The sequence below is a fragment of the Coturnix japonica genome, chromosome 1, assembly GCF_001577835.2.
Source record: "Coturnix japonica isolate 7356 chromosome 1, Coturnix japonica 2.1, whole genome shotgun sequence".
Lineage (NCBI taxonomy): Eukaryota > Metazoa > Chordata > Aves > Galliformes > Phasianidae > Coturnix > Coturnix japonica.
In genome coordinates, this window is record NC_029516.1 from 68,417,382 (window position 1) to 68,441,302 (window position 23,921).

General features: G+C 41.7%; 1 protein-coding gene and 1 long non-coding RNA gene across 2 annotated transcripts; one reads left to right on the forward strand and one right to left on the reverse strand.

The window, feature by feature from the left end:
• Nucleotides 1-2,447: 2,447 nt before the first annotated feature.
• Nucleotides 2,448-13,237, reverse strand: FKBP4 (FKBP prolyl isomerase 4). The gene is made up of 10 exons (XM_015871866.2): nt 12,955-13,237; nt 11,510-11,654; nt 10,167-10,309; nt 7,213-7,333; nt 6,511-6,667; nt 5,144-5,234; nt 4,742-4,825; nt 4,172-4,357; nt 3,555-3,794; nt 2,448-3,115 (listed from the first exon to the last, which is right to left on the reverse strand). The coding sequence occupies exons 1-10, from the start codon at nt 13,036-13,038 to the stop codon at nt 3,038-3,040; spliced, it is 1,329 nt and encodes a 442-aa protein (XP_015727352.1). The 5' UTR covers nt 13,039-13,237; the 3' UTR covers nt 2,448-3,037.
• A 66-nt stretch (nt 13,238-13,303) lies between these two features.
• On the forward strand, nt 13,304-18,571 carry LOC107318263. Its single transcript, XR_004308503.1, has 3 exons — nt 13,304-13,411; nt 15,856-16,029; nt 16,993-18,571. It is a non-coding gene; the product is annotated as an uncharacterized LOC107318263 (long non-coding RNA).
• The last annotated feature ends 5,350 nt before the right edge of the window (nt 18,572-23,921 follow it).

The window sequence follows — 23,921 nt, forward strand, 5'->3', positions numbered from 1 at the left end:
GGATCCTTAAAAGTATGGATGCTGATTGCGGGGTCATCATTTACTTTTCTGAGTGAAGGTGCCTAAGTCAAGGTAAAGTGCTAAAAGACTTTACAGAATCAAAAGGAAAATTTGTTCGAGAATGTAGAGATTACAAATGGCTCAGATTTAGCATCTTGGTGGATTTGACAGTTCATTTAAATGAGCTAAATAAAGAATCATACAATCACCAAGGCTGAAAAAGAACTCCATGATCATCTAGTCCAACCATCCACCTACCAATATTACTGCCCTGAAGCATCTCTAAATACTTGAGCATCTCCAGAGGTGGTGACTCCACAACCTTCCAGAACAGCCTGATCCAGTTCCTGACCACTCTTCTAGAGTATAAATTCTCCCTAATATCTAACCTGAACCTTCCCCAGCGCATTTTCAGGCTGTTCCCTTTAGTCCTATCACTAGCTGTGTGGGAGAAGAGGCCTACTCCACCTCATCACAACCTACTTTTTTCAGGCTACTGTACGGGTTTCCCCATAACCTCTTCTTCTCCAGACTAAACAATCTCAGATCCCTCAGCTGCTCCTCCAAAGTCTTGTGTTCCAGACCCCTCACCAGCTTCATCCTAATAACCAGACTGCCATTTATGTATCCTCCCAATCGCTGCATTCAGTTGGGAAGGTATCAGGTCTATATGCATTGATAGCTTTATTTCATACTCAAATTAGAAAGGGATACATACCTCTGCTTCCAATCAAAGCAAATATACTGTACATAATTTTCTATCTGATCCATTAAATCATGCATCTACAAAGTGAAAATCACCTGTGCTTTATTTCAGACGACAGTAATATAAGTTATGGCAAAAAATCTCATGCATTTTGATACGCTAAACACAGTTCTGTGAACAGTGAAAGATATGCAGCCATGCTTGTGTTTTGATATAGGAATCTTAGAATAGGTTTCACAATTTGGAAAAAATAAAAAAAATTAAAAAAAATCGAACATTTGCAACTTCATTTTCAGTCAAAAAATGTATTATGTGCAAATTTTCACAAGGAATGTATAGAGTTGCAATCAGACGTTCAACTGAAAAAAAAAAATTGTCTAGTCTCTTTACCAGACTTTCATAAGCCCTCTCTTACCAAAGAAATCCCCTGCTTCACAGTCATGCCTTATTCATGTCATCACTTTTTGGCAGTATATACATTTATGAACAATTATTGTCAAGGATGAAACGTAGGATTAACACCTGGAGAACTCACTAGGAATGGCAACCACTGCCACTGAACCAGCTCGATACATTAGTCTCACAAAAACAAGGTCAAACATCCCACTAGCATTATGCTTTTGCTGCTGTTTTTGTGTTTCAATAAAAATTCATTAAAAAATAGGACTTGTTACTTAAATACGTTGAATTCATTTAATTAATATGCAACCCATGGCAATTCCTGTTGGCTCAATGCAGCCCAGGAAAACCAAAAGGCTGGACAACCTCATCAGTAGGATTTCTCCCTGTGTGAGCCATATTAAGTGTTCCGTTTAGAGGTACTTGTGCTCTAGTACAACATAGAAAAGCTTTCAAATATACAGGGCTGATAGTATTTAACCAAAACTTATGAAAAGTACCTGCAATAACTGTTATGTTTAAGCAAGTGAAACTGGTCCTGCAAAGTCAAGGAAAACAGCATTTCTTTTCATGTGATAACCTAACAAAGACTGCATTGCCTTTTCCTCTCCTACACCTTCCCAACCTGAAGGCTCTTAGGGCACCGCTAATCTTGCAGAAAGCAGCGCAGGTCACACACTCATAAGCTACCTCCAACCCAGCAGTTGCTGGACTTACCATCTTGGGTCTGAGGTCAGGACAGTATGTCATACAGAACTTACCACTTTCATGATAGTTTAGACATACAGCTCCCTGGCCCAGGCTCTCTCCCCTCTGAAACAGACAAAACTGCATTCCTTCTGGATAGCAATAAATTTGTCCCTTCCACACATACCATTCTCCAAACCAACACAAGAAATACCACAGAAAAAAAGTAGGAGAATATTAAGTAGTTTTCTTGTGAGGTAAGGATAATGAAGACACTGGAATCAGTCAGACGCTTGCATTTCATTAAGAATTATAAACAATTTTAACATGTTTTACTATTGGCATTTATTTTATCTTCAAAGCCAGTTACTTTCAGGTATCAATCAGTATTCTTCCGGTCCAGTTTCATAGCATGAAGAGGAAAGAAATATGAACAGATAATAATGCATAGGTTACAGACCTGTGTACAGTTTTAAGCAACATTTTCTTCATTTGCAAATAGTGTGTGCACTTTTTTAAATGGCAGTGAATCAACAGTATCGGAAAGAAAGTAGATATTGTGGTTACAGTACTGCTATGTGGATAAGAAAACACTGAATGACTAAAAGAAACAGACTCTTAGTTCTTTGCAAATGCCAAAAAAAACCACAAAAAGTTCAATTCCTTGAGCTTAATTGGAGCTTTATTACTTAAGCTGTGACTTCACAGTCTTCACCTTCAGCAATATGCAAAAAGGAAGCATACAAGGAAGGTTACAACACTTAATGGAAGAAGGGGAGGGGGACAATGCCAAGGCAGTAGAACAATGAGCACTGATTTCTTCTGAAATCTCACATGAGAACTGTTGGAAAAGGCTAATAACTGCTTTAAAAAAACAGAAAAAATAAAATCAAGGAATTTAGTCCCAGATTCTGTTTCCTAAATTTAAGTAAGCTGGAACAAGAGAAACACAAACACCAATAGCAAAATGCAGATAAACCGAGCAGAGTAAATCCAGACAGAACCCAAACAGTAACAGAAGCTGTATGAATAAATAAAGTCCCTAGGATTAAATCAGATTTGTGCTGCCATTCAGCTTATTTCACAGACATACAAAGCTGCTCTCTTGACTGTGGCATGGCGACTCAGCCTCTACTCCTCCGAAGCCACTGTCCAACCAGGTAGAAAAATAAAGGTCTAATTCACTGGAAATTCTTTCATTTACAAAACTAATGGAACATGGTTTGTTTATGCTTCTGCGTCAACTTATTTATCTTCAACTCCATTCTGCTCATCTTTCATTTCTGCATACTCAGTGTGGCTGGTTTGAAGAGTAGTAGCCGTCTAAACAGAGACATATAAGATAAAATAAATATATTTACTATAAAAAAATTGCCAAAATTTGAAACAATAGCAGAAATGTCATTTAATGCCTATCACTAGAACTGATTCCCAATATCATCTGACAATATAACGAAAAATAACTGAATAAATAAATAAAATCTGGTACTAAAGTAGATGGCAATGCCACTTTCCTTAAAGAATCAGCAGAAAATTTTTGTGTGTTTGTTTATACTTCTTCATGAGAAGGAAAACTAAATACATAAAACAAGATGATTTCATCATGTTGAGCACTTCCTATCCCCATTATTTCTCCCCCCCATCAATGCAACTAGCTACTTGAGTGCTCTCTGACTGTATGAGAAGCCAAATAATCAAAACTCTATTCCTTGTCTAACATGTGACATTAGACCATGTGATCTTCTGGAGTAGCGCTACTTACCTTTAAGTCTTTGTCGGCAAGCCTTTGGAACATATTAGCGTACATCTTCTTCTCTTTTTCATGCTGCTCCCGTATTTTTTGCTGACAAGCTACTAGTTGCACTTTGGCAGCTTTGTTACTTGGATAGAGTTGTATCACCTTCTGGAAATCTCCTCGGGCCAGTTCAAAATCATTGACAGCCAAGTGGGCTTCTCCACGCCGGAAGAGGCCTTTTTCATTGCTGCTGTCCAGTTCAAGTGCCTGCATTTAAAATAGAGAAAGAAAGAAACAAAAGCAGCATTTGAAAACAATACAGTGTTTGTTTGGTTTTTGTTAGTTTGCTTGTTTTAAACTAATATGCAGTCAGAGCACCAGCAACTGCTAGAAAATTACCATTACTATTATCACTGTTGTCAGGGCTTAGTAAAAAGCTTAATTAAATACAGCAAAAATAAGCAGAAAAAGATACAATAAGCCATATCCAACACCTTATATTCATACTCATTTTATTTGCTATTGCCCAACCGCCAGCTGATCAAAATCTGAACACCACACAGCTGGGTATTCCTCAAGTTGTTAAAGAAAGAGATAAACTGTCAGACTGCTTGAGCAGCTTAAGAATGAATAAACCCTCCTACCTTGTTGCAGTTCTCCAAGGCCTGAGAGTACTCTTTCAGTTTGAGATGGCACATAGCTAGATTAAGGTGGGCAGCAAGCCTCAAGCTCTTGGCTTTTGTATTCTCCTCATCAGAGAGTCCTGATTCATGCTCCAGCCATGACACAATCTTCTTATACTGCAATGCTGCTTGCTTGTATTTCCCCTCCTGTAAACAAGACAGTTAAATTTTCATAAGCTCACCACAGGAATTTTTATTTAAACTTCCCCCCGCCCCTTCTGCTTACCTAGAACAATAGATCTGAAAAAAGAAAAAAACATAAATCAGAGTAATCAGAAAACTTCCATTACTTAGAATACACTACAATCATAGTGTATCACTACTGTAGTGGGTAAGGAAATCTATTTGGACACTGCAACTCTAAGGCTATTTTTTTCCTCTTCTTTTCAGTCCTTTCTCCATTGTCCTCCTCATAAAATGACATGGAGAAAACCACAAACACCAATTTGGTCATTTCAAAGCTGTAGATCGTTATCATTAGTTCACACACGGACTAAGAAATGAGACCATTTACTGGGTATTATCATTTACCTTGAAGTACTGAGTGCCTCTTTCCTTCACGATGCAGCTTTGTTCCAGTTTCTCTTCTGTATTCATTTCCCAAGACTCCTTAGCCTATCCAAACAGGAATAGTTCAAGACAGTGACAGGGAAACCATACGGCTGTGCTATTTTCTCAGTAACAGCACACAAGAGACAGACTTGAAAGAACAGTTTTGCACAGCTACTGGAAACAGCTAGAACAAGAGAGATACTTGATAGTAATAGACATGAGTCCACTAAGGACAATTTCAATCAAGAGCTCCCAGAACACAATCACCACATCCAGTAACGTCTTCCTTATTTCAGGTCAACATTTTAAGGACTCCACTGTCCTTGTTTAAGCCGCATCAACAATTCCCACACCTCCCAGTTTGTTTGCTCTCATTCCCACCTTTTCAAAGCTCTTGAGTTTCACTTCATATTGTAGTTCCGCATCCGGAGGGATCTGAAATTTCTCCTTCCCAGTACTTCCAAAACCGTAGCTGTAAGATTAAGAGGGGCGGGGAAGGGAAAAATTATGAAACTGGATATTCACACAAACCTCTACACAGGAAGCTGGAGGCAAAAACCACAAAAATCTGCCCATAAAGCATTATTACAAGACAAAGTCTTGAAGAACTGCAGATAATCTTCTGGAATTTGCATGCACAAGACAAAAGAGAGGTAGAAAATCTGGGACTGATTTTACTAATTTCCACATTACCCTTTACAAGTTACAAGTTTTACTTGTTTGGTCACTGCTGTTTCTATGAAGAAAAAGCAAGTTTAAAAAAATAAAATCCTTTGAGGTTGCATACATCTTGCTTTTTATTATTATATTATTTTTATTATTGCCCAAGACAGGCTATTTCCTTCACAGTATCTGTATTCTAACCGATTCCAGAGACAGCAATACATAGAGATTAGGTGAACAGCTGTGCACAAGACACTGTTAACCCACTAATTAACAGTAAATAACTATACAAAGCTTCTGCCTGAAACTCCAGTAAAAAACTGCATACTAACAAAAGTGCTGAACATAGGGTCTACTTTTCCTTTGTTCTATCAAATTCAGTTCCAGTTTATAAAACTGTAAAAGAAATACATTTAAGTTGGATGGAAACAATCTTTGTGAACTCCGCTTGTTTTATATTTGTTCACACTGTAAGGGGAAAATTCTGCTTGCATTTTAGGGCACTTAAAGTCCATTCCTATCTCTGAATTGGTGGTTCTTGGTCTCAGAATCCAGAGATGTTGGATCCAAGATTTAGACAAACACCGATTTATTCCCCACAGAAAACATGAATGTCTTCTTCCAAATTGCTTAAAAATTCAAGCAAACTCTTCCTAAGTGGCAAGGGATTTCAGATACTCATAACCACATTTCACCTGAACACTATCTTATCATGTAAGGCTACTAAGAAGGCTTACTGAACCTTTTACTACTCTGTTTTTCTAGATGTCTTTACACACAGTGCTGTATATTAAGTGTACTTTCATTATGTAGGACCCACATGAATTTAAGTTAAAAACAGCAACAGTATGTTATAATATTCACTAGAATCAACACTATAGAGATTTGCATCAGTTTCTTTTCCAACGCTAATATCAGTGGCTAAGTAATCTTAGCTTCATATCTTCCATAAATCCAAGTTCCAGATCTGATTACGTGTTTACAATAGCACTGAAAAGAGTTGAAAAATACCGCAAACAAACATGGTTCTCACTAGATGATCACAGTAAGCCCTCTCAAGTACCAGAAGATGACAAACAGCTTACTTGGGTTTGAGATAGAAAATGGATTCCTCAGATTTCTCCATTTTCTGGATTGCTTTTTCCAGACCGTGAGGAAGATCATAGTTATCACCTTCTCCAATCTCAAAGCACAGCTCACGCTTATCAAAAACACGATCTCTGTATCGGCCTTCAAACTCAACTGGTAACAAAAAAGAGAACCCAGATACAAATCAGAAGGTGTCCATGCATGGTAAGGGGTGGGCAACACAGACAACACAAGAAATGTCAAAGCTTTGCCTCCTAATCAGTCTTTTCTCTTTTTAGGAGTTACATATGTATGTTAGCTACTGGCAACAAATTCCACTTCTGCTGCTTTAGTTAATAAATGCTTTTTCCTTCCAGCTGTCGCGTTGTGTGTCATTTTTTTGCCCCACTTCAACAACAAACAAATGCCAGAACTACTTTCCCACTTGCTCCTCAGCAAATGGACATACTTTATTACACTCCTTTAACTTTTGTGATAAGCACTCAATCAGATTTGCTATCTCTGAAGAACAGAGCTGCTGGTGGAAAAATCTAACTTTCTCTAGAATAAAGAGAATGAAAGCTTAGTTTTAGTTATTATGTTATTTGCTAACAGAAAGAGAAGGCAGGTATTCTCTTCCAGAACAAAGAAATTACAGGTAGGGAAAAACACACTTTCCATCCCAGTAAACCCATTTACTACGTATATAATATACATACTCTCTACCAGGGCACCCTCATTGGGCTTCGAGTAGCCTTCGCCTTTCTTACAGATTCTTCGGATGATGCCACCATCTTCATCATCAGTGAGGTCTTCCCCCTTAAACTCAAACAGCTCTATCTATGGAGGGAAGAAAAATCTTGCATTTACATCTATCACTTCAGTAACTCACAGAATTTATACTTGAGTTCTTTGAAATCACAGCTATTATGACAGCCACTGTCTTAATATCCTGTAAGATATTAGGCAGCCAAGACTACAAAGACACCCTATTTAGCAGATACTAAGTGGAAACCTACTGAGCAGTTTCAGATTATTTAAGCTTCTTTTCTTTCAGCAACTTTGGTCTTCCGATACTGCAAATAATATCCTTTAATTGAAAGGAATGTGACACTGACTTCCTAGTAAAGTTTACATGAGCCACAATACTTAAGGACTACGACAGAACACACAAAAAATGATTCTACTGGTTCATAGAACAGCATTTTTTTTTCTCCCCTCACAGAATCATAAAGAATATCCTAAGAGCAAGTAGTAAGTCCGAGTTATAAGTAGTGAGAAGGGAAAGAAAATGAGCAGGAAAGTTTAATATTAAACATCTAATCCTTCTCTTAAATTCTGATCTCATCCTTCATCTATCGTCAAATTCAGATAAACGTTAAAGGCCTTGTAACTGAACCCAAAATATTCCAAATCTTTTTTCCCAGCAATAAAACAAATTAAATAATATTGCTTTAGCTCAGATTTCAACTATTTGTCTCACCAGATTATAAACAGGTAAACTGAAGAAATAGAACCCCCCAAAACAAATTTGGAGAGTAAAGCTGCTAATTTCAAATCTTATGCTTCGGCAACAGATGATGCTGGGGGCAACGAAGATGATCAGGGGGCTGGAGCACCTCCCCTATGAGGACAGGCTGAGGGAGCTGGGCTTGTTCAGACTGGAGAGAAGAAGGCTGCAGGGTGACCTCATTGCAGCCTTTCAGTACCTGAAGGGAACTTACTCCCAGGAGGGGAGTAAACTCTTCAAAAGGGCTGATAATACCAGTACAAGGGGAAATGGATTTAAGTTAAAAGAGGGAAGATTCAGGTTGGATGTTAGGGGGAAGTTCTTCTCTAGGAGAGTGGTTAGGCCCTGGAACAGGCTGCCCAGGGAGGTTGTGGATGCCCCGTCCTTGGAGGTGTTCAAGGCCAGGTTGGACGGGGCCCTGGGCAACCTGATCTAGTAAATGTGTATGTTTGGTGGCCCTGCCAGGCAGGGGGGTTGGAACTACATGATCCTTGAGGTCCCTTCCAACCCGGGTCATTCTGTGATATGCTCCAGATACAGCAGCATTTGCCCTTTTTATTAGAGGTACTGAAAATTAATAACATATCACTAAAGAAACAGCTTCTTCAGTGCCTTTAAATGACACAATACATGTCTTTACTTGTATGAGACAGTCAAAATGACTATAAAGTGGTTTTATTTAAGCATTGTCATAATATCTGGCGTAGCCAGCAGTGCAATGAAGACAAGCTGCTGAAAAAGAGTGACTTACAAACTTAATGGAAGACAATGCAATTGCCATCAGTAACTCACATTGGAGGAAATACTGTTGCATCCAACATCAACAAGATTTATGTGCATGTATTATATAACGGAAATCAAAGTTTTCAGTTTCATGAAGTTCAAGGGATTGAATCATCACCAATTTCAGGAGTTCTTTAAATGTATGGATGCTGATTATGGGGACATCTATTACTTTTCTGAAGCCAGATGGCTAAGTAAAGGTAAATATTTTAAAAAAACACCCTATTTGTGTTTATTTGCAGCTCTCTTTTCAGTTCTTCTAAACGCATTATCTGCGATCAGATATTCAACTGAAGAATCTGACTGTGTCTGTTTATGAGACTTTCGTAAGACCTGTCTTAACAGAAAAAAAATATCCCTCATTTCACAACCATGTCTTATTCATGCCATTGCTTTTTTGGTAGTACGTACGTTTGTGAACATTTATTGTCAAGGATGAAGCATGGGAAGAATAAAATTTCACCAAAAATCACTGATAAGCACCTTGAGAATGCAAGCATTGCAACCACATTCAAAAGAGACTGATGCATCAGCTTCACAAAGCCGTGGTCACATATACCCCTAGTTTCATATTTTTATTGCTCTTTTTGAAAATATTTTATTTAAAAATACTAAAAAAATAGAAGTTTTGTAACTTATACTAACCATACTATATATCCAGCCCAAGAAATTTGCTCTTCACTCGCTGCAATTCGTAAGTTTGCATACCTATGGTTTACAATAATTATCTTATTTTTAAAAAGTTCAAAGCCATCACTTCAGGGATTCGTGAACTGAACTAAAGCTACATGAAATGCAAAAAGAATTAAATATGCATTTGCACAAGGATTATTTCTACTTGATATTTTGATGGATACTTTAACACCAAATACAATCCTAGTCTAATTTAGTTTATCTGACATAGATGCTCCAAAACGTCCCACTGGTGACAATACAGGCTTCTCCATTTCTCTTTTGCATGCTCCCTCCCCAACTTATTCCACAGATGGATCATGAGGAATAAAAAAAATAAATACAGAGGGCTCCAGATTTTGATGTGAAGATTAATGAGACTTACTAAATCTTTCAAGAACAGTTTTTGAGAGTCGTAACACAAGCACATACACAAAAAGAAATGAAGTGTTTTATCTGTAAGAAAACTTGAACACAATTCTGGTGTGCTTGTGGCATTTGCAAAGGAACCATACTACCATGAGTTGGTTGGTTTTTGTTCGTTTATTTTAGAGTTTGTTTCAAACCAGAAAGAAAACACAGGAGGTAGACTAAAGAAAGAAGCTTCTTGGACTAATTATCTTACACTCCTGTCTAAAAAGAAATTATATCACATTATTTCCACTGTGAAATACCATGTTCTTTGTTTAGTGGCTGCATCTCACTTACCTCAAAAATCAGCGTAGCATTGGGAGGTATCTTTGGTGGGCTGCCAGCTAAGCCGTAGGCATATTCTGGTTTACATGTAATCCGACAGATTTCACCAACCTTCATAGTTGCTACAGCAATGTCCCATGCTTTTATCACCTCACCTGCACAAAGCAAGTTTTTATCATGAATGCTAGGTATACATGAAAGACAATCAGCTCTGTCAGTATATACAGGCTAAGATGAAATATTGACTTATGTTCATTCTGGGTTATATACATCAGTTTTATTTGTAATCAACTTACAAAGTTACTTGGGCACCCAAATTTAGCTGGTTTTTTTTTTTCATTCTACAGTGATTATTATTCTCCCCTCATTTCTTCACCCATACAGAACATAGGTAATCTAGACACAGATCATGCCTAAAGCACCTGACAAAATCTTAAGTGTGAGCAAGTAGCAATGCTCTTCAAAAAATAAGGTCTTAGGGTAAGAGACTGTCTGCTTGTATTTTGAAAACAGCCCACAATAGCCCAGTCTCTCTGCACTTTATCAGTTGGCAAAGGCCAACGTAAGTGGTAACTGAAAGTTGCGTGGGTTTATAACAGAAAGGGGAAGGAAAGTAGAACAAGTATCCCTCCTAAAGCCAAAGTAACAAAAACCTCTCAACTCAAGTGCTCCTACTTGTGGTTCCTTTCAGTTCAATCAAGTTGCCCTGTACCATTTGGTAAAATTCTATCATCCCAAATTTCAGGACTTCGTAGAGTTTATCTCCCAAATAAAAAGCCAGTAGGTAAAGAACTCCTAGTGATAACCACAGATTGAGTAGTAAATTTTGCAGGAACTAGGATGTTTGGATTTTCATACTCAAATCTGACTTACTTACAGACTTACTTCAACAGTTAGATCTGGGAGCTTAGGGATAGAGGGAGCATATTTCCTCTTTCCTTCAGTTGCAGCTGATAGCTGCCCCTGTGCACTCTGTCCCAGTACTTTCACATCCTTGCCCCAGTACCCAGCTACACTTAACTCTTCTTGAATTTGAGGCAACAAGATACAAAAGCAATACAAAAAACTATCAACAAAATATATGCTGCAGCTATTTAACTGCCTTTATTGCTGTATCTCACAGTAAACTCCCACTGAGGTGAGCATTGTATCTGAGGTCCTGTGAATTCTGAGCCAGATACACAGAATGCCCACTCAGAAAGATCTCAAAGCACTTCTGAGTTAATCTGTTTATATGAATTAACGATTAGCTCTGAAAACAAGTTAAAATAGTGATCTTAGTGAGTGAAAAAGTGTGCAAGAAAACTCCATCTCAATATTACTAAGATTGACCAAAAGCAAACATAAGTTATTACCTTTCCCCAGGTCAAATGAAAACTTGTCTCTCCTGTCCAGACTGGAGTCAAATTTTGTGCCATCAAGAAGCCATCCTGTATAATGGACAGTCACTTTATCACCGATCATCGGAGACTCTGTACCAGTGCCTTCTCTCTTGACAACCTGAAAAAAAAACAGTAAGCAACTCTAAAATGATCAAAACTACATTTGCCTATTGGACTTCAATTCTATTCGCTTAAGGCGTGTGACTTACCCTCTCCAGTCAACAACAGATTTGCAGGTATACTTCAGTTATCTAGAAATGTCACAACTAGCCTGTCTAAAGATAAGATTTCAAATGCAGGGAAAACAAAGGCAGCTCTGCTGCCACCAGGTCAAATCCTCTGGATACTATTCTGATACGAAGCTAGTGAACAATGAAAACAACATCTTCTGGAATCAGTGCTATGATAGTAGTACAAAATTGGTTTATGTCAGTTCAGTTAGACCTTTTCAACAGATGTAACCTGCATTCCTGCAACCACTACTACTACAAAAGAAAACTCTGGAGTCATGTGAGCTGGACTTCAAGACCTCCACAATGTTTTGCCTTATCAGCTCATAATCACACATTATTTATTTTTATAATGTTCATACAACCTCAGTTATTTTACCAGTATCCCCCTCCTCCTTTGTATTTTTATTATCACCTGCCTCTCCATCATCAAAGAATGGGTACTGCATATGGTAGAGAGATACAAGATGCCTTTTACAATGTTCGAGTAGCCAAGGTACCAGAGACCCGCAGGCAATTGGGGGTGTGCTTGTCACCAAGCACATCTATACCAGGCCCAAGTGTAAAACGTGCCACCTCAGGCTCCAAGCCATGCTTATATTAAGACAGAGTGCCCCCATTTTCAGGCTGTGAGAAATAACTAGTTCAGCCTACACAGCGCTGCACTGCTCAGCACCATCTACATAGATAAAAGCCATACACACACTTTTGCCAAGGCACCATCTTTAATTCCAGCGTCCGACCACGTGCTGGGGGCGGGACTGATCTGCTCAACCCCCCCCAAACTAGAGAGCAGAGAGCTCAGCCTGGCTCTCCCAAACCCACGCGGGACACAGGGAGGGACGCCTCGTCTTCCCCCCCACTTCTCCCTTGGGATTTCCTCACGGAAAGCGTGGGCTCCTTCTCATTGCCAGCTCCCACGGGGAGCCCCGTACACGGGCAGCGCCTGCGCAGGCCGACACAGCCGCCTGCAGCGTTGCGGCTGATGTGTAAGTAACCATGAGGGCTGTACGAGCATAACGCTCGGTGAGCGGCCCGCTCACAGCCCTACCCGAGGGGAAGGGGCCAGCCGGCGGCGTGTCGGTGCCCGGGGAAGGAGGCCGAAGGAAGCGCCCGCTCGTAGGCCGCCCCTCAGGGCCTCACAACAGGCTAATACCCGAGTAGTAGACAGCGGCAGCCGCTCAGTACCTTGAGAACGCCCTCATCCCGCTTAGGGGTGATGTCCGTCCCCTCCAAGGGAGCCCCATCCGCTTTCATCTCTTCTGCCGTCATCCCGTCTGTCGCGGCCACCGCTGCTCTAGGGAAGGGCTGCCTGGTGGAGTCGGCACCGGCCGCCGCGTTGGGCTGGTACCGCGCCGCAGCTCCGGCTCCGAACAACGAGAGAACAAACGCCGCACACGCCTCCTCCTCCTTCTCTACCTTCACCGCAGCGCGAGCCCCAGAGCAGTGAGAAGGAGGAAGGGGAGGGGGAGAGGGAGGAGCCGAGAAGTTTCTAGAGAAGCGGCTGGGCTGTCGCAGAGCGGCCGCCTGTGGTAGGGGAGGATTAAAGGGCGCGTCGTGCCTTGGGGCGGGGAGAATGGAGCTGACTGAGGGATGTGGAGGGTGGAGAAGTTGAGGAGAAGCGGTTGGGCTGCGCTGAGCTGAGGTAGCGATCGGCAGGTGATGTGCTCGGCTTTTCCTGCATGATGGGGGTGCCAGGGTTTGCAGGGAGTTGTGGTTGCTGAGCTTCAGGTTTTTCCTTTTTCTTCCAAGCCTTGCTATAGTGTCCTGCTGCTAGTTTTGTTCCTAAGTGCATCGCTTTGGTGGCTTGTCTTACTGTGCGCTGGTAGGTGGTACGACTTTGTCTATATCTTTCAGATATCTGGCAGGAGATGCTGGCTTAGAACCTGTGTAGAAATCGTATTTGCTGGAAAAAACAAAGAGTGACAGACATTACAGGATACAAAGATGGTTCTAGTTAGGCAGAAAAACAAACTCTGAACTCAGATTACTAAGTATGGAGTGATCAAGCACTGGAATAGCCTGCCCAGGAAGGTTCAACACTTGCTCTACCACCAACATCTCTGACCTAGTGGTCAACATAGAAAAACTGAAGGCATTACTTTTGGGGCAGCCTTCCTTTAAAGATTTGCCAGAGATTAAAAAAAAGGTTTGAATATAAAAGAAGGGAAGAGAGTAACGTAGCTCTGCCATAGCTTTTTTTGAATTGCACTTATGTTGTTTAAAGCAGTGGTGCAACCCTTGGCAGCCCACAGGAGGGTACAGATATTCATCAGTCTAATGTTGTGCTATCAGTTTGTATGACACTGCTGCGTATGCCATTAAGAATGTCAGCTGCTGCCTGCAGTCAGGTTAAAACCTTTATATTAGCCTTTTTCAGCTACAGAGTTACCCCATTATCCTTGCTTTCCCTTGCTCAGCAGTAAATAGCAAAGCAAGTCCTTCGTTGTCCTTTAAACCTAGAAGAGAGAAAGTTGTTTCTCATCATTTACCACATCACAGCAGACTATAGGATATTGCTATGGCCCACATGCCTTAGAGACAAGCCTCTTTTATTTTCTTTTTCAAATGTAAAACTGTGGTATTAAACTCATCTCTTGCTTCAAAACCTAATTTAAAGAAAAATGAGTTGAGCAGAGCAGTTACACTACAGGCATGCATAGTAAGATCCAACCCCTCCATCGCAGGACTGGAAAAGGGCTCTGTATTTGCAGTTGAGGTTTCTGAGGTGTACTTCCCTTAATTCACTGATGGATGAAAGCATTTCTCTAAAACTAGTTCTGGTGCTTTAAATTCACTAAGTTCACATTTTCTGCAAGTTATTTTATAGTAAGGTTATGGTTTCTTCTCCAGTGCTTCTGAATGTAAGTGTTCCATGTTATTTGGGAGTTTCATTTATGTCAGGCTTATCCAAACCACAGGCTGCATGCAGCCCAGCACTGCTTGCAATGTGGCCCGTCCCCTGCTCTGTGCTATCTTGGCAGTGGCCAGTGCGCACCTGTTGCTCAAGTATTGGTGAGCTATTAATCATAAGTGAACTGAAACCAGGAGAAGGAGAGGGAGCAACGCAGTGCTAACTCAAGTCATGACAAATAATTTTATGTATTCTGAAACACAGGCTAAACATAGTGTACTGCAAACAGCAAAAAAAAATACAGCTGTGCTTTCCATTGTGACCAAGAAATTTGGGAACAAATTTCAAGATTACAGAAGAATTATTTTTTGATGTCTATTTGTGACTGTTCAGATGACATAAATACATTACCTACAGTTTTTCACATGGGATGTATAGACTTGCAGTTAGCCATTCAACTAGAAACTTTGATAACGTCTCTTTAGCCAACATTCATAAGCTGTAAGGGTGGCTAATATAAAGATGTTAACAAAGATGATGGTAAATATTCAAAGGTTATTTGCAAAGGAAAACTCACCAATGTCAATGCCTTGACCAGATTGCTCCACTGGGGAACAATCTCCAAGAGATGCTGCCTCAGTGGGGGTCAGCCCTTAAATGAGGTCTAGAGGAGGTGGAGTCAAGCTCCACCCCTTCCTGGAGCACAGCTAAATTACTCTCACCTGTGCTCCCACAGCTGACCTGACACTTGTCTCAGCTGATTATAATCAGAGGTTCAGGCTGTGATTTCCTATACAATAAGCCCTATCTTAACAGAGAAAAATATTCCTTGCTTCATAGTCATGCCTTATTCACGTCATCACTTTCTGGCAGTGTGTATATTTGTGAACAACTGTTTTCAAGGATGAAGCACAGGAAAAAGGAAGTTTCATCAAAAATCACTGAGGATCACTATGAGACCTCACAAAGAATTGCAACCACTGCCATCGATCCAGACCGATGTATTAGTTTCACAGAATCTAACAAAGGTCAAAGCTGCATACATTCATGGCAGTTTAGAAACAACTGAATTGTCTCAGAGGGGCTTAGCACAGCCAAGGCCATTTCTGTGCTTCCCTTGAAGCTGCTTACTGCTCTCTGCTAATGTGTTTCTTATCTCATCCTGAGAAGTTACTTATTTGCCTTCTCCGTGTTTTGAGAAGTAGCCAGGTTTTCCATACTTCTGTTCTTTGTAGGCCTATATGCATGCAAACAAGGAAGTAACAGCCCGTGCCTGGTTTATGTCAGCTTCAATCAGAAGATCTACATCTACTGGGATGTGCAGCTGGAGAGGATGGAGTCCACCAACCTGTTAAAAATCCTCGAGAATGACCCACAATTTGACAGTCTGCTGCAGGAGCTGGGTGTGGGTGAGTGCACGGGGTGAGGGATGTACAACATAAAAAAGAGGAAAAGCGGCTGGTGCTGGAGTTCCAGGTAGTTCTTGAAGAGAAGGGCTACTTAACCTGTGGAGAATCCCTGCCAATTCTCTGTCTCTTTTTTTTTCTTTTTTTCTTAGCCAGCATATCAAAATGCATGAAATTATTTGAGGTAGCTTGAGCTTGCCATAATTAAAGTTATATTTCAAACACTGTTATGTTTGGAAAACAGCAGGTGAGATCATTTTCATCTTGAAGCTGAATGTTGAACTCACTTAACTAAGTGGTTAAATCTGTCAGAAATGCTAAATCAGTGGCCATTTTTAATCTTCACATTCTGACCGAGAGGTTGGACATTCATGGTTTATGTCCACCACTGCTTCTTTTAGGTCATCGTTCTAGATTTCAAATAAGACAAAATAGTCCTGTTTTAAAAATAAATCTCTCTTATGATTCTGTGCATCCATGTTGTTACATAAGCCTGCTTTCATGGGCAGATATGAATTTAGTCAAATTTTAATGAAGATTTGAATTGCATTTTCAAATGTAAAATTATGTTAGAACTCCTGTGTAGGTGTAACCACCTGATTTCATTCTGTCCTTTCTTGGTCTTCAAAAAGCCATTGAGATTGCTGGGTAGCGATGTGCTCAGGCACTAGGGATTTCTTTTTCTTTGCATTCTGAGCCGGTGAGTAGCTGCCTTCATCAGAAACTATGGGCAGTTCCTGTTGATGTTTTTCAATATTAACATATGAACATAGTACCAATAACTAATTACAGGTGGCAATTGCCAGATTGATAAGCGTTGTATTCACTTTTGCTTTCAATCCACTGAACCTGTATTTATTACTTTTTCCCTACCAACTTTCTTACACGTTGTTTGGTCTTTGCATTGCATGGCTCACTGCTTTAGCCTATCCCACTGGTGGTGTGATGGCGATCATTCTTTTGCAGGTACTGAAAGTGGTGGAAGAGCATTTCGGGACATACCTGAGATGTTTGGTCCTATGAGTTTTTGTTCCCATCTTCAAGTTAACACAAATCTGAACCCATTCTTAAGTGGTCCAGCTTAACCGTTTTATTCTGAATGTTGTTCATATGTGAGCAGTCGCTGGCTGTGACCCAAGTTCCTGATTGTCTGCAGAGCAAAGCCTGAGCATGTTACTGTCTTATCATGAGCCCATGTCTTAACCAGCTCACGACAGGCTCTCACTTATATACTCAAGGCATCTCTTTCTGTAGACACTGTATTTCCTTACAAGAATGTCAGAACTTTTAACTACACCGTGATTCGAAGAAATCAATGAATAGAAACTTAATAGCACAGTTTTTGTTACCATAAGCAAGGTATTCTTTACTGGTAGCACCGGGGTAGCATTGTGATAACTCTCCAAGAGTATTCCACTAGTTGATCATTCATGAACAGGTCATATTTTCACATGTATTACATGGTATTTACAATCCCAGATTCATTATTGTATCAACTCCCAATGTTTGTCCAACAGACATAGGCGTATTTGGTGATCTTCAATGTTCCTTCTTTTGCATGGTGATGCTTTGATGAAGTTTCTGAATTACATTATCAGTTTTTAAAGATTTCTCACATAAATTTTCTCGACACAACAATATTTCATCAAGGGTGGGCAGGGAAGCGAGAACAGCCTTCATCTGCAGGGATCTAGGAAACAACGATATCCCTGTGTCTCAGTTTGATCAGCTTGCAGCTTGTGAGCTCCCTGGGGCTTGTGAGAAATGAATCTGTGTTAAGGATTCTACTTCTCCAGATCTTTTCAACTGCTGTGTCTGCATGACGTGGATCTGTTTTCAGGGCAGCCAAACACAAAACACATGCGGCAGCCACCGAGAACTGCGCCAATACTGGCTGAGGACAGCACCAGGGAAAGGGTTGGGTCTGCCCCGGGGCCGTCGCTTCTCTTGCCATTGGTTTTGTCCTCCAGTCAGTCATGTGAAGCACGAATGATGGGAAAAGGGTGGGACTAGGAACTGGAACTCAGCAGCTGATGATTTTGCTGAAGAGCTAAGCATAACTTTTGAACCAAGGGAGCCTTAAATACAGCACGTGTCACCTCAGAGGCCTTGGCATGATAGGGGAGTTCCACTCTCCTCACTTCATAGGTGGGAAAATGAAGCTACAGAGGAGAGAAATAATTTCCTTGATGTCACCTGGCAGTTTAAAGCAGAAAACTAAGGCATGAGTATCCCATGTACCAACTTCCTAGGTCCTGTGTGACTTGAACTGGTAGTTGGTCCAGGGGAGCTGATCTGCTGACCAAACTTCTGATGCAGTCCAGGACATTCCCATTGGTTCTTAAGCGCAACTGTTGAAGTCTAGTGAATACGAGAGCCTCTATTTTAACGTAAACACTTTTGTGTAATTTAGATAGCAAAGAATTGAGATTACCAATAGAAATGGAACCAAATGTGTGATAAACTCCACAGCCAATTTCTGTCTCCCAGGTGAGAAATGTGTGTCAGTTGCTTACTTTGCAATTACAATTTGTTGTGAAAAATGTTTTTGAGTTTTGATGTTAAAACAACCTTGGTGCGCGGTCTTTTGGTTCATACATTGATAGAAATAGCACTGTTGGAGCACCTGGAAGTACTGGGGGGAGGGAGGAGGAGGTGACATGAAGATCATGGTTGAGAAAACACAGATATCGTGGAAGTACCTGGGTTTACTCAGGTGGGGAACATGGGGAGAAGGAAGAGAAGAACAGCGATGGGAATGCGAGGAAACAAAACCCAATTTCTGGGCGGAGGTTTCATTTTAGCAGTTTTCCACAGGTCTGTAACATATTAACCAGGCTCCATTCTTCCACAGAGAGTAGAATTAACTGCCTTTTTTTCCCTTTTCAGCGTTACAGCTGCCTGCTGGACTCACCTGCCCATGTCTCCCATTATCATTGTTCCTCTTTCTATTACATATCCTCTGTTCATCCATTGACTTTTTAACTGTGCAGTTGTAACTGTACAACTTCCTACTCTGGTTCACCCCTCTGATTATTATCCCTACTGATAGTTCAGGCTGGCTGTAATGAAGTCACTGAGAGAAGTGCAAGGACTATCAAAAGGGACTTAAGAGGACTGGGGAGGTTAGTGGATGGAGCATGAGTACAGGTGTTTTTCTCAGTCTCCTTGGTGGTAGAGAGCAATATTGAAAGGCTGAGGAAAACCCATCTGATAAATACAGAACTGAGAACTGTGGTGCCACCACAGGAATTTTGGCATTTTCAACTGTGGGGCAGTTTACTTGGCACCTGACAGCTGCAGACAGGTCCCACCTGCCTCAAGTGGGAAATGGATGCTAGCCCAGAAGCTGGCAGGGGCTTTAAACTAGTTATGAAAGGGAAGAAAGAGAATAAGGCTTGCACATAATGAGCCTGGGACAACAATGCTTAGGCTGGGGTTAAGGCCAACATCTCAGCTGAAGTGCATCTATAGTAATACACACAGCATGGGCAACAGACAGGAGGAGCTGGAAGCCATTGTGTGGTAGGCTAATTATAACTTAGTTGCTATCACTGAAAAAAGGTGAGATCACTCACCCAATTCTTATGGGGGGACTTCAATCATCCTGGTGTTTTTTGGATGGGCAACATCACTAAGTATTCGTGATCTAGGAGGTTCCTGCAATATGTTGACTGTAACTTTCTGATGTAGGTGGTGGAGGAGCTGAAAAGGAGAGGTATGCTGCTGAACATTGTTCTTACCAAGAAGAAAGGGCTGGTTGGGGATGTGAAGACTAGGGGCAGCTCAGGATGAAGCAGTCTTGAGATGGTGGAGGTCAGGTTCTTGTAACAAGCAAAGCAACAAGCAGGTTTGCTTCTCTGGATCAGGAGAGCTAACTAACCTCTTCAAGGACCTACTTGTCACTTCAGTCTTCAGAAAGGGCAAGAAAGATGATCTAGGCAACTACAGGCCAGTTGGCCTCATCTCTGCCCCTAGAAAGATGACAACAGCCTATTCTGGATACCATCTCCAAGCAATTGGAAGGGAAGATGGTTATCAGGAGTAGCCAATGTGGATTTACCAAGTGAAAATCATGATTGACCAACCTGTGCTGTCATCGTTGAGTTCTAGATGGGTAGATGGAGAGAGAGCAGTGGATGCTGTGTGCCTTGACTTCAGAAAGGTGTTAGACGCTATCTCCCATACAAAGAAAGGCTGAGAGACCTGGTACTCTTCAGTCTAAAGAAGAGAAGGCTGAGAGGGGATCTTGTAATTTTTTATAATATCTAAAGGGTGGGAGTCAAGTTGATGGGGCAATGGGCAGAAACTGGAATATAGGAAGTTCCATATTAATACAAGGAAGAGCTTCACTGTCAGAGTGACACAGCATTGGAATATGCTTCCCAGAGGGGTTGTGGAGTCTCTTTCTCTGGATAGACTCAAGATCTGTCTCAGTGATGACCTAAGTAGATGATCTCTGTAGGTCCCTTCCAACCCCTACAGTTCTATGATTCTGTATCACTAAGATTTGTGTGAGCCATTGCAACTGGGACAACCAGTTACATTGGTACTATCACAACTACATTAACTTACAGTCTTCTTTTCTGTATGTGACCATAGTTGAGAGATTCAAGTTTTTGTTACTAGAATTTACCTAACAGGCATGAGTCCACTCTGCTCTAAGGTTTTCTGACCGTCACTTAAAAGCTGAAATAAGAAACAAGAAATTTCAACGCACTTCTTTCCATAGATTGTTAATCCAACATTATCTTTTCAGAAAAGAAAGGATATCGTTCATTTATTTACCATTAGGAAATAAATTAACAAACTATCCAACTGAAGCCAACAGATGTTGCAAGCACAAGTAAGGGGGGCAATCAGGTAAGGTGACCTATACCCGTGTTATAAACTTAGGGCCACTCTGATGTCAGCCCGTTTTCCTCCTTGTCCTCGCACACTCTTCATCCACATTTGAGGAATGCAGTTAAGCCTTCTCAGAGGGGGGGATCTGAGGAAGGGTTGCATTGGTTAGATTGTCCCACCAGGTGGCACTATAATAAATCTCACTGGCCCTTCGCTGCTTGCCTTTGCATTGCGTGGCCTCATCACTCTGCGTTCATCCTCAAGGTAAGATTCATTACTAAGATTATAAATGTGCTGACACTTTCCGTGTATCTTAGCAGCATCTCACAGCCAAGAAGGCCATGCAAGCCATTTGGAGCTTCTATTTCTTTTATTTACCAATTGCATTGCATGCTATGATGTTCCCGCAGGCCAGCAGCGGGGTTTATAGACTGCAGAATAGACTGTAGACATGAGCAGCTTTGGTACCAGCTGCCTTACACACACAGTCAGAATGGGGAACTTATAATTCCCTCTGGAAACAACTTGAGAAAGCTGAACTGAACTGAGTGTGTAGCCACTCCAGCTGGACAGTGCGCCCTCAGCAAGTTTGCAGATGACACCAAGCTGTTTACGAGGGTGGATAGTGATAGGACAAGGGGGAATAGTTTTAAACTGAGACAGGGTTTAGGTTAGATATCAGGAGGAAGTTTTTCACACAGAGGGTGGTGATGCACTGGAGCAGGTTGCCTGAGAAGGTTGTGGATGCCATGTCCATGGAGACATTCAAGACCAGCTGGATGTGGCTCTGGGCAGCCTGGGCTAGTGGTTGGTGGCACTGCCCATGGCAGGGGGGTTGAAACTTGGTGATCAGTATGGTCCTTATGGAAATAAGCCTTTCCCTTCTCTTTCTGAATCCATGCAGGCCCTGGTGCTGCTGGCTGGGGCGGATGCAGAGGGCAAAGTTCTCTTTGCTGACTCAAGTTGGCTTGCAGCACTGTGGCTCATGTCTTTTAGACTCTGTATCCAAATTGCATTTATTTGTGTATTTAGCACTTTAAGACCAGGAAGGAACTCCAGCACACTATGCTGGCCCTTGCACAACAGGTATGTCTGCTGCCCTTTCTGAGCTGAAAGACTGCTGTCAGTTCTCGCACACCCCACAGCCTTTCAAACCTCTGTATCAGACATCTCATCCGAGTATGCAGCAGTGGTTTCAAAACATACTTTGCAGGTGTATGCATGGTATTCACTTCAGCTTTAGATATTAATGAGCCCCTAACTCTCTGGGCCAGACATGTTGTCTAACATGCCTAATCTCTAGCCCCATGCCATGGGGCACCCCCTGGCGTGCCTCCTTCAGACATCAGCATCCCTTGCCCAGTGGAAATCACCACAGGCAGCCAACCCAAGAGTCACCGTATTCTTGATAACAGATACCAATGAATGTCTCTTCAGACTGCTTCAAGGATTAAAAATCCTGTCTCCTAGAAAAACCAGTTGCCTCCACCATGTCATGCATTAGCACTGCCATTCTATAATGCTTGGAAGAGGCCAGGCTATTGCACATTATTTTGTTAACCTGCCCCAGACACAAGTGATGCAAACAGTTGACCTCAGTCACAAATGGACAAACACAGCTCTGTACTCAAGCGCTGCAGTCACAGCTGCTGATTGAGCTTCCTGTGCTCAGAGGCAACTTCAGTGAACGTTCAGGGGCTAAAGCCTGGATACGGACACACAGCTATAGATAACAGCATTGGAAAATTAAGCTGACTTTCAGCAACTACTACATCCTGCAATGTGATTTTCTTGACTATTAGCACAAACGGAGCTATTACCTTGTGTATGGGAATTGCTAGTTCACAGTCTGAACCAATGATTGAGCACCAGGTGAGAAGGTGTGTCTAACCAAGGGAGTACAGGTGCAAGCAGTACTCTGGAGTGACCAGAAGGGGTGGACCAGGTCCCACACCTCCTCACCTTCATTTAAGGGTTAGCAGCTAAGGGAGTGGCATGTCTACCTGGAGACTGTGCCCTTCCCAAGACTCCACAAGCCTTTGGAAAGGGTGAGCCACTTCCTTCTGTATCACGTTCTAAACTAAATCTTGATGAATACCTTTACAAGTATGCTCCTTATCTCAGTAGAAGGCACCGTCACCTCTTTCTGTTGCTGCTCACTTTGGAAGTGATCTAAAACAACTGGTTCTCAACTTACCTCACTGTCCAATCATCTATTCCACACCTCCTCAGCTTTGTTATAAGGATGTTGTGGGAGACAGTATCAAATGCTTTGCTGAAAATCAAGGTAGACTACATCCATTGCTCTCTCCCCATCCACCCAGCCAGTGAAAGCCTTGGAGTGTGTCCAGAGAAAGGCAGTGGAGCTGGTACAGGGTCTGGAGCACAAGCAGTGAGTAGTCTTGACCACGCTACAGCTAGAAAAATGTTAGGGCCCCAAGCATACATTCCTGGACTCATAGTCCAGCATAGCATAGGATGTGAAGGGACCGTAATGACCATCCAATTGTGACCACCCTGCCACAGGCAGAGTTGCTGTCCTCTAGATCAGGCTGGACAGAGCTCTATTCAGCCTGGCCTTGAACGCTTCCAGGGATGGGGCAGCCCTAACTTCTCTAGGCAATCTGTTTCAGTGCCTTACCACCCTTTGAGCAACAAACTACTTCTTAACATCCAACCTAAACTAGAAGAGTTCTCTCACTTGCTAGTTTTATCCACACTCTTATCAAGAAATATAAAAATCCCTTTAGTCAAGTCTATTTTCCAGATTGTTTCCTTACCCCCTGCCTCCACCTCCCCTACCCCTACCCAACTTACCCCCCACCCCCCACACACCACTTGGAACAGTCATAGATCATGGTTACATCCTTCCATGCTCACGCTTCTTTGCCTGGAGGCTGAACTTGATCCGTTTCTAGAGCTGCTCTTGCCCAGTTTGCAGGTAGTAATGTGCTTGCAGAAGAACAAGTAAGCAAGTGGGATCTTGTTGGAGACAAACATCTCTCTGCAGTACCTCCAAAACAACAATCTGACAACTCAGACTCATGATA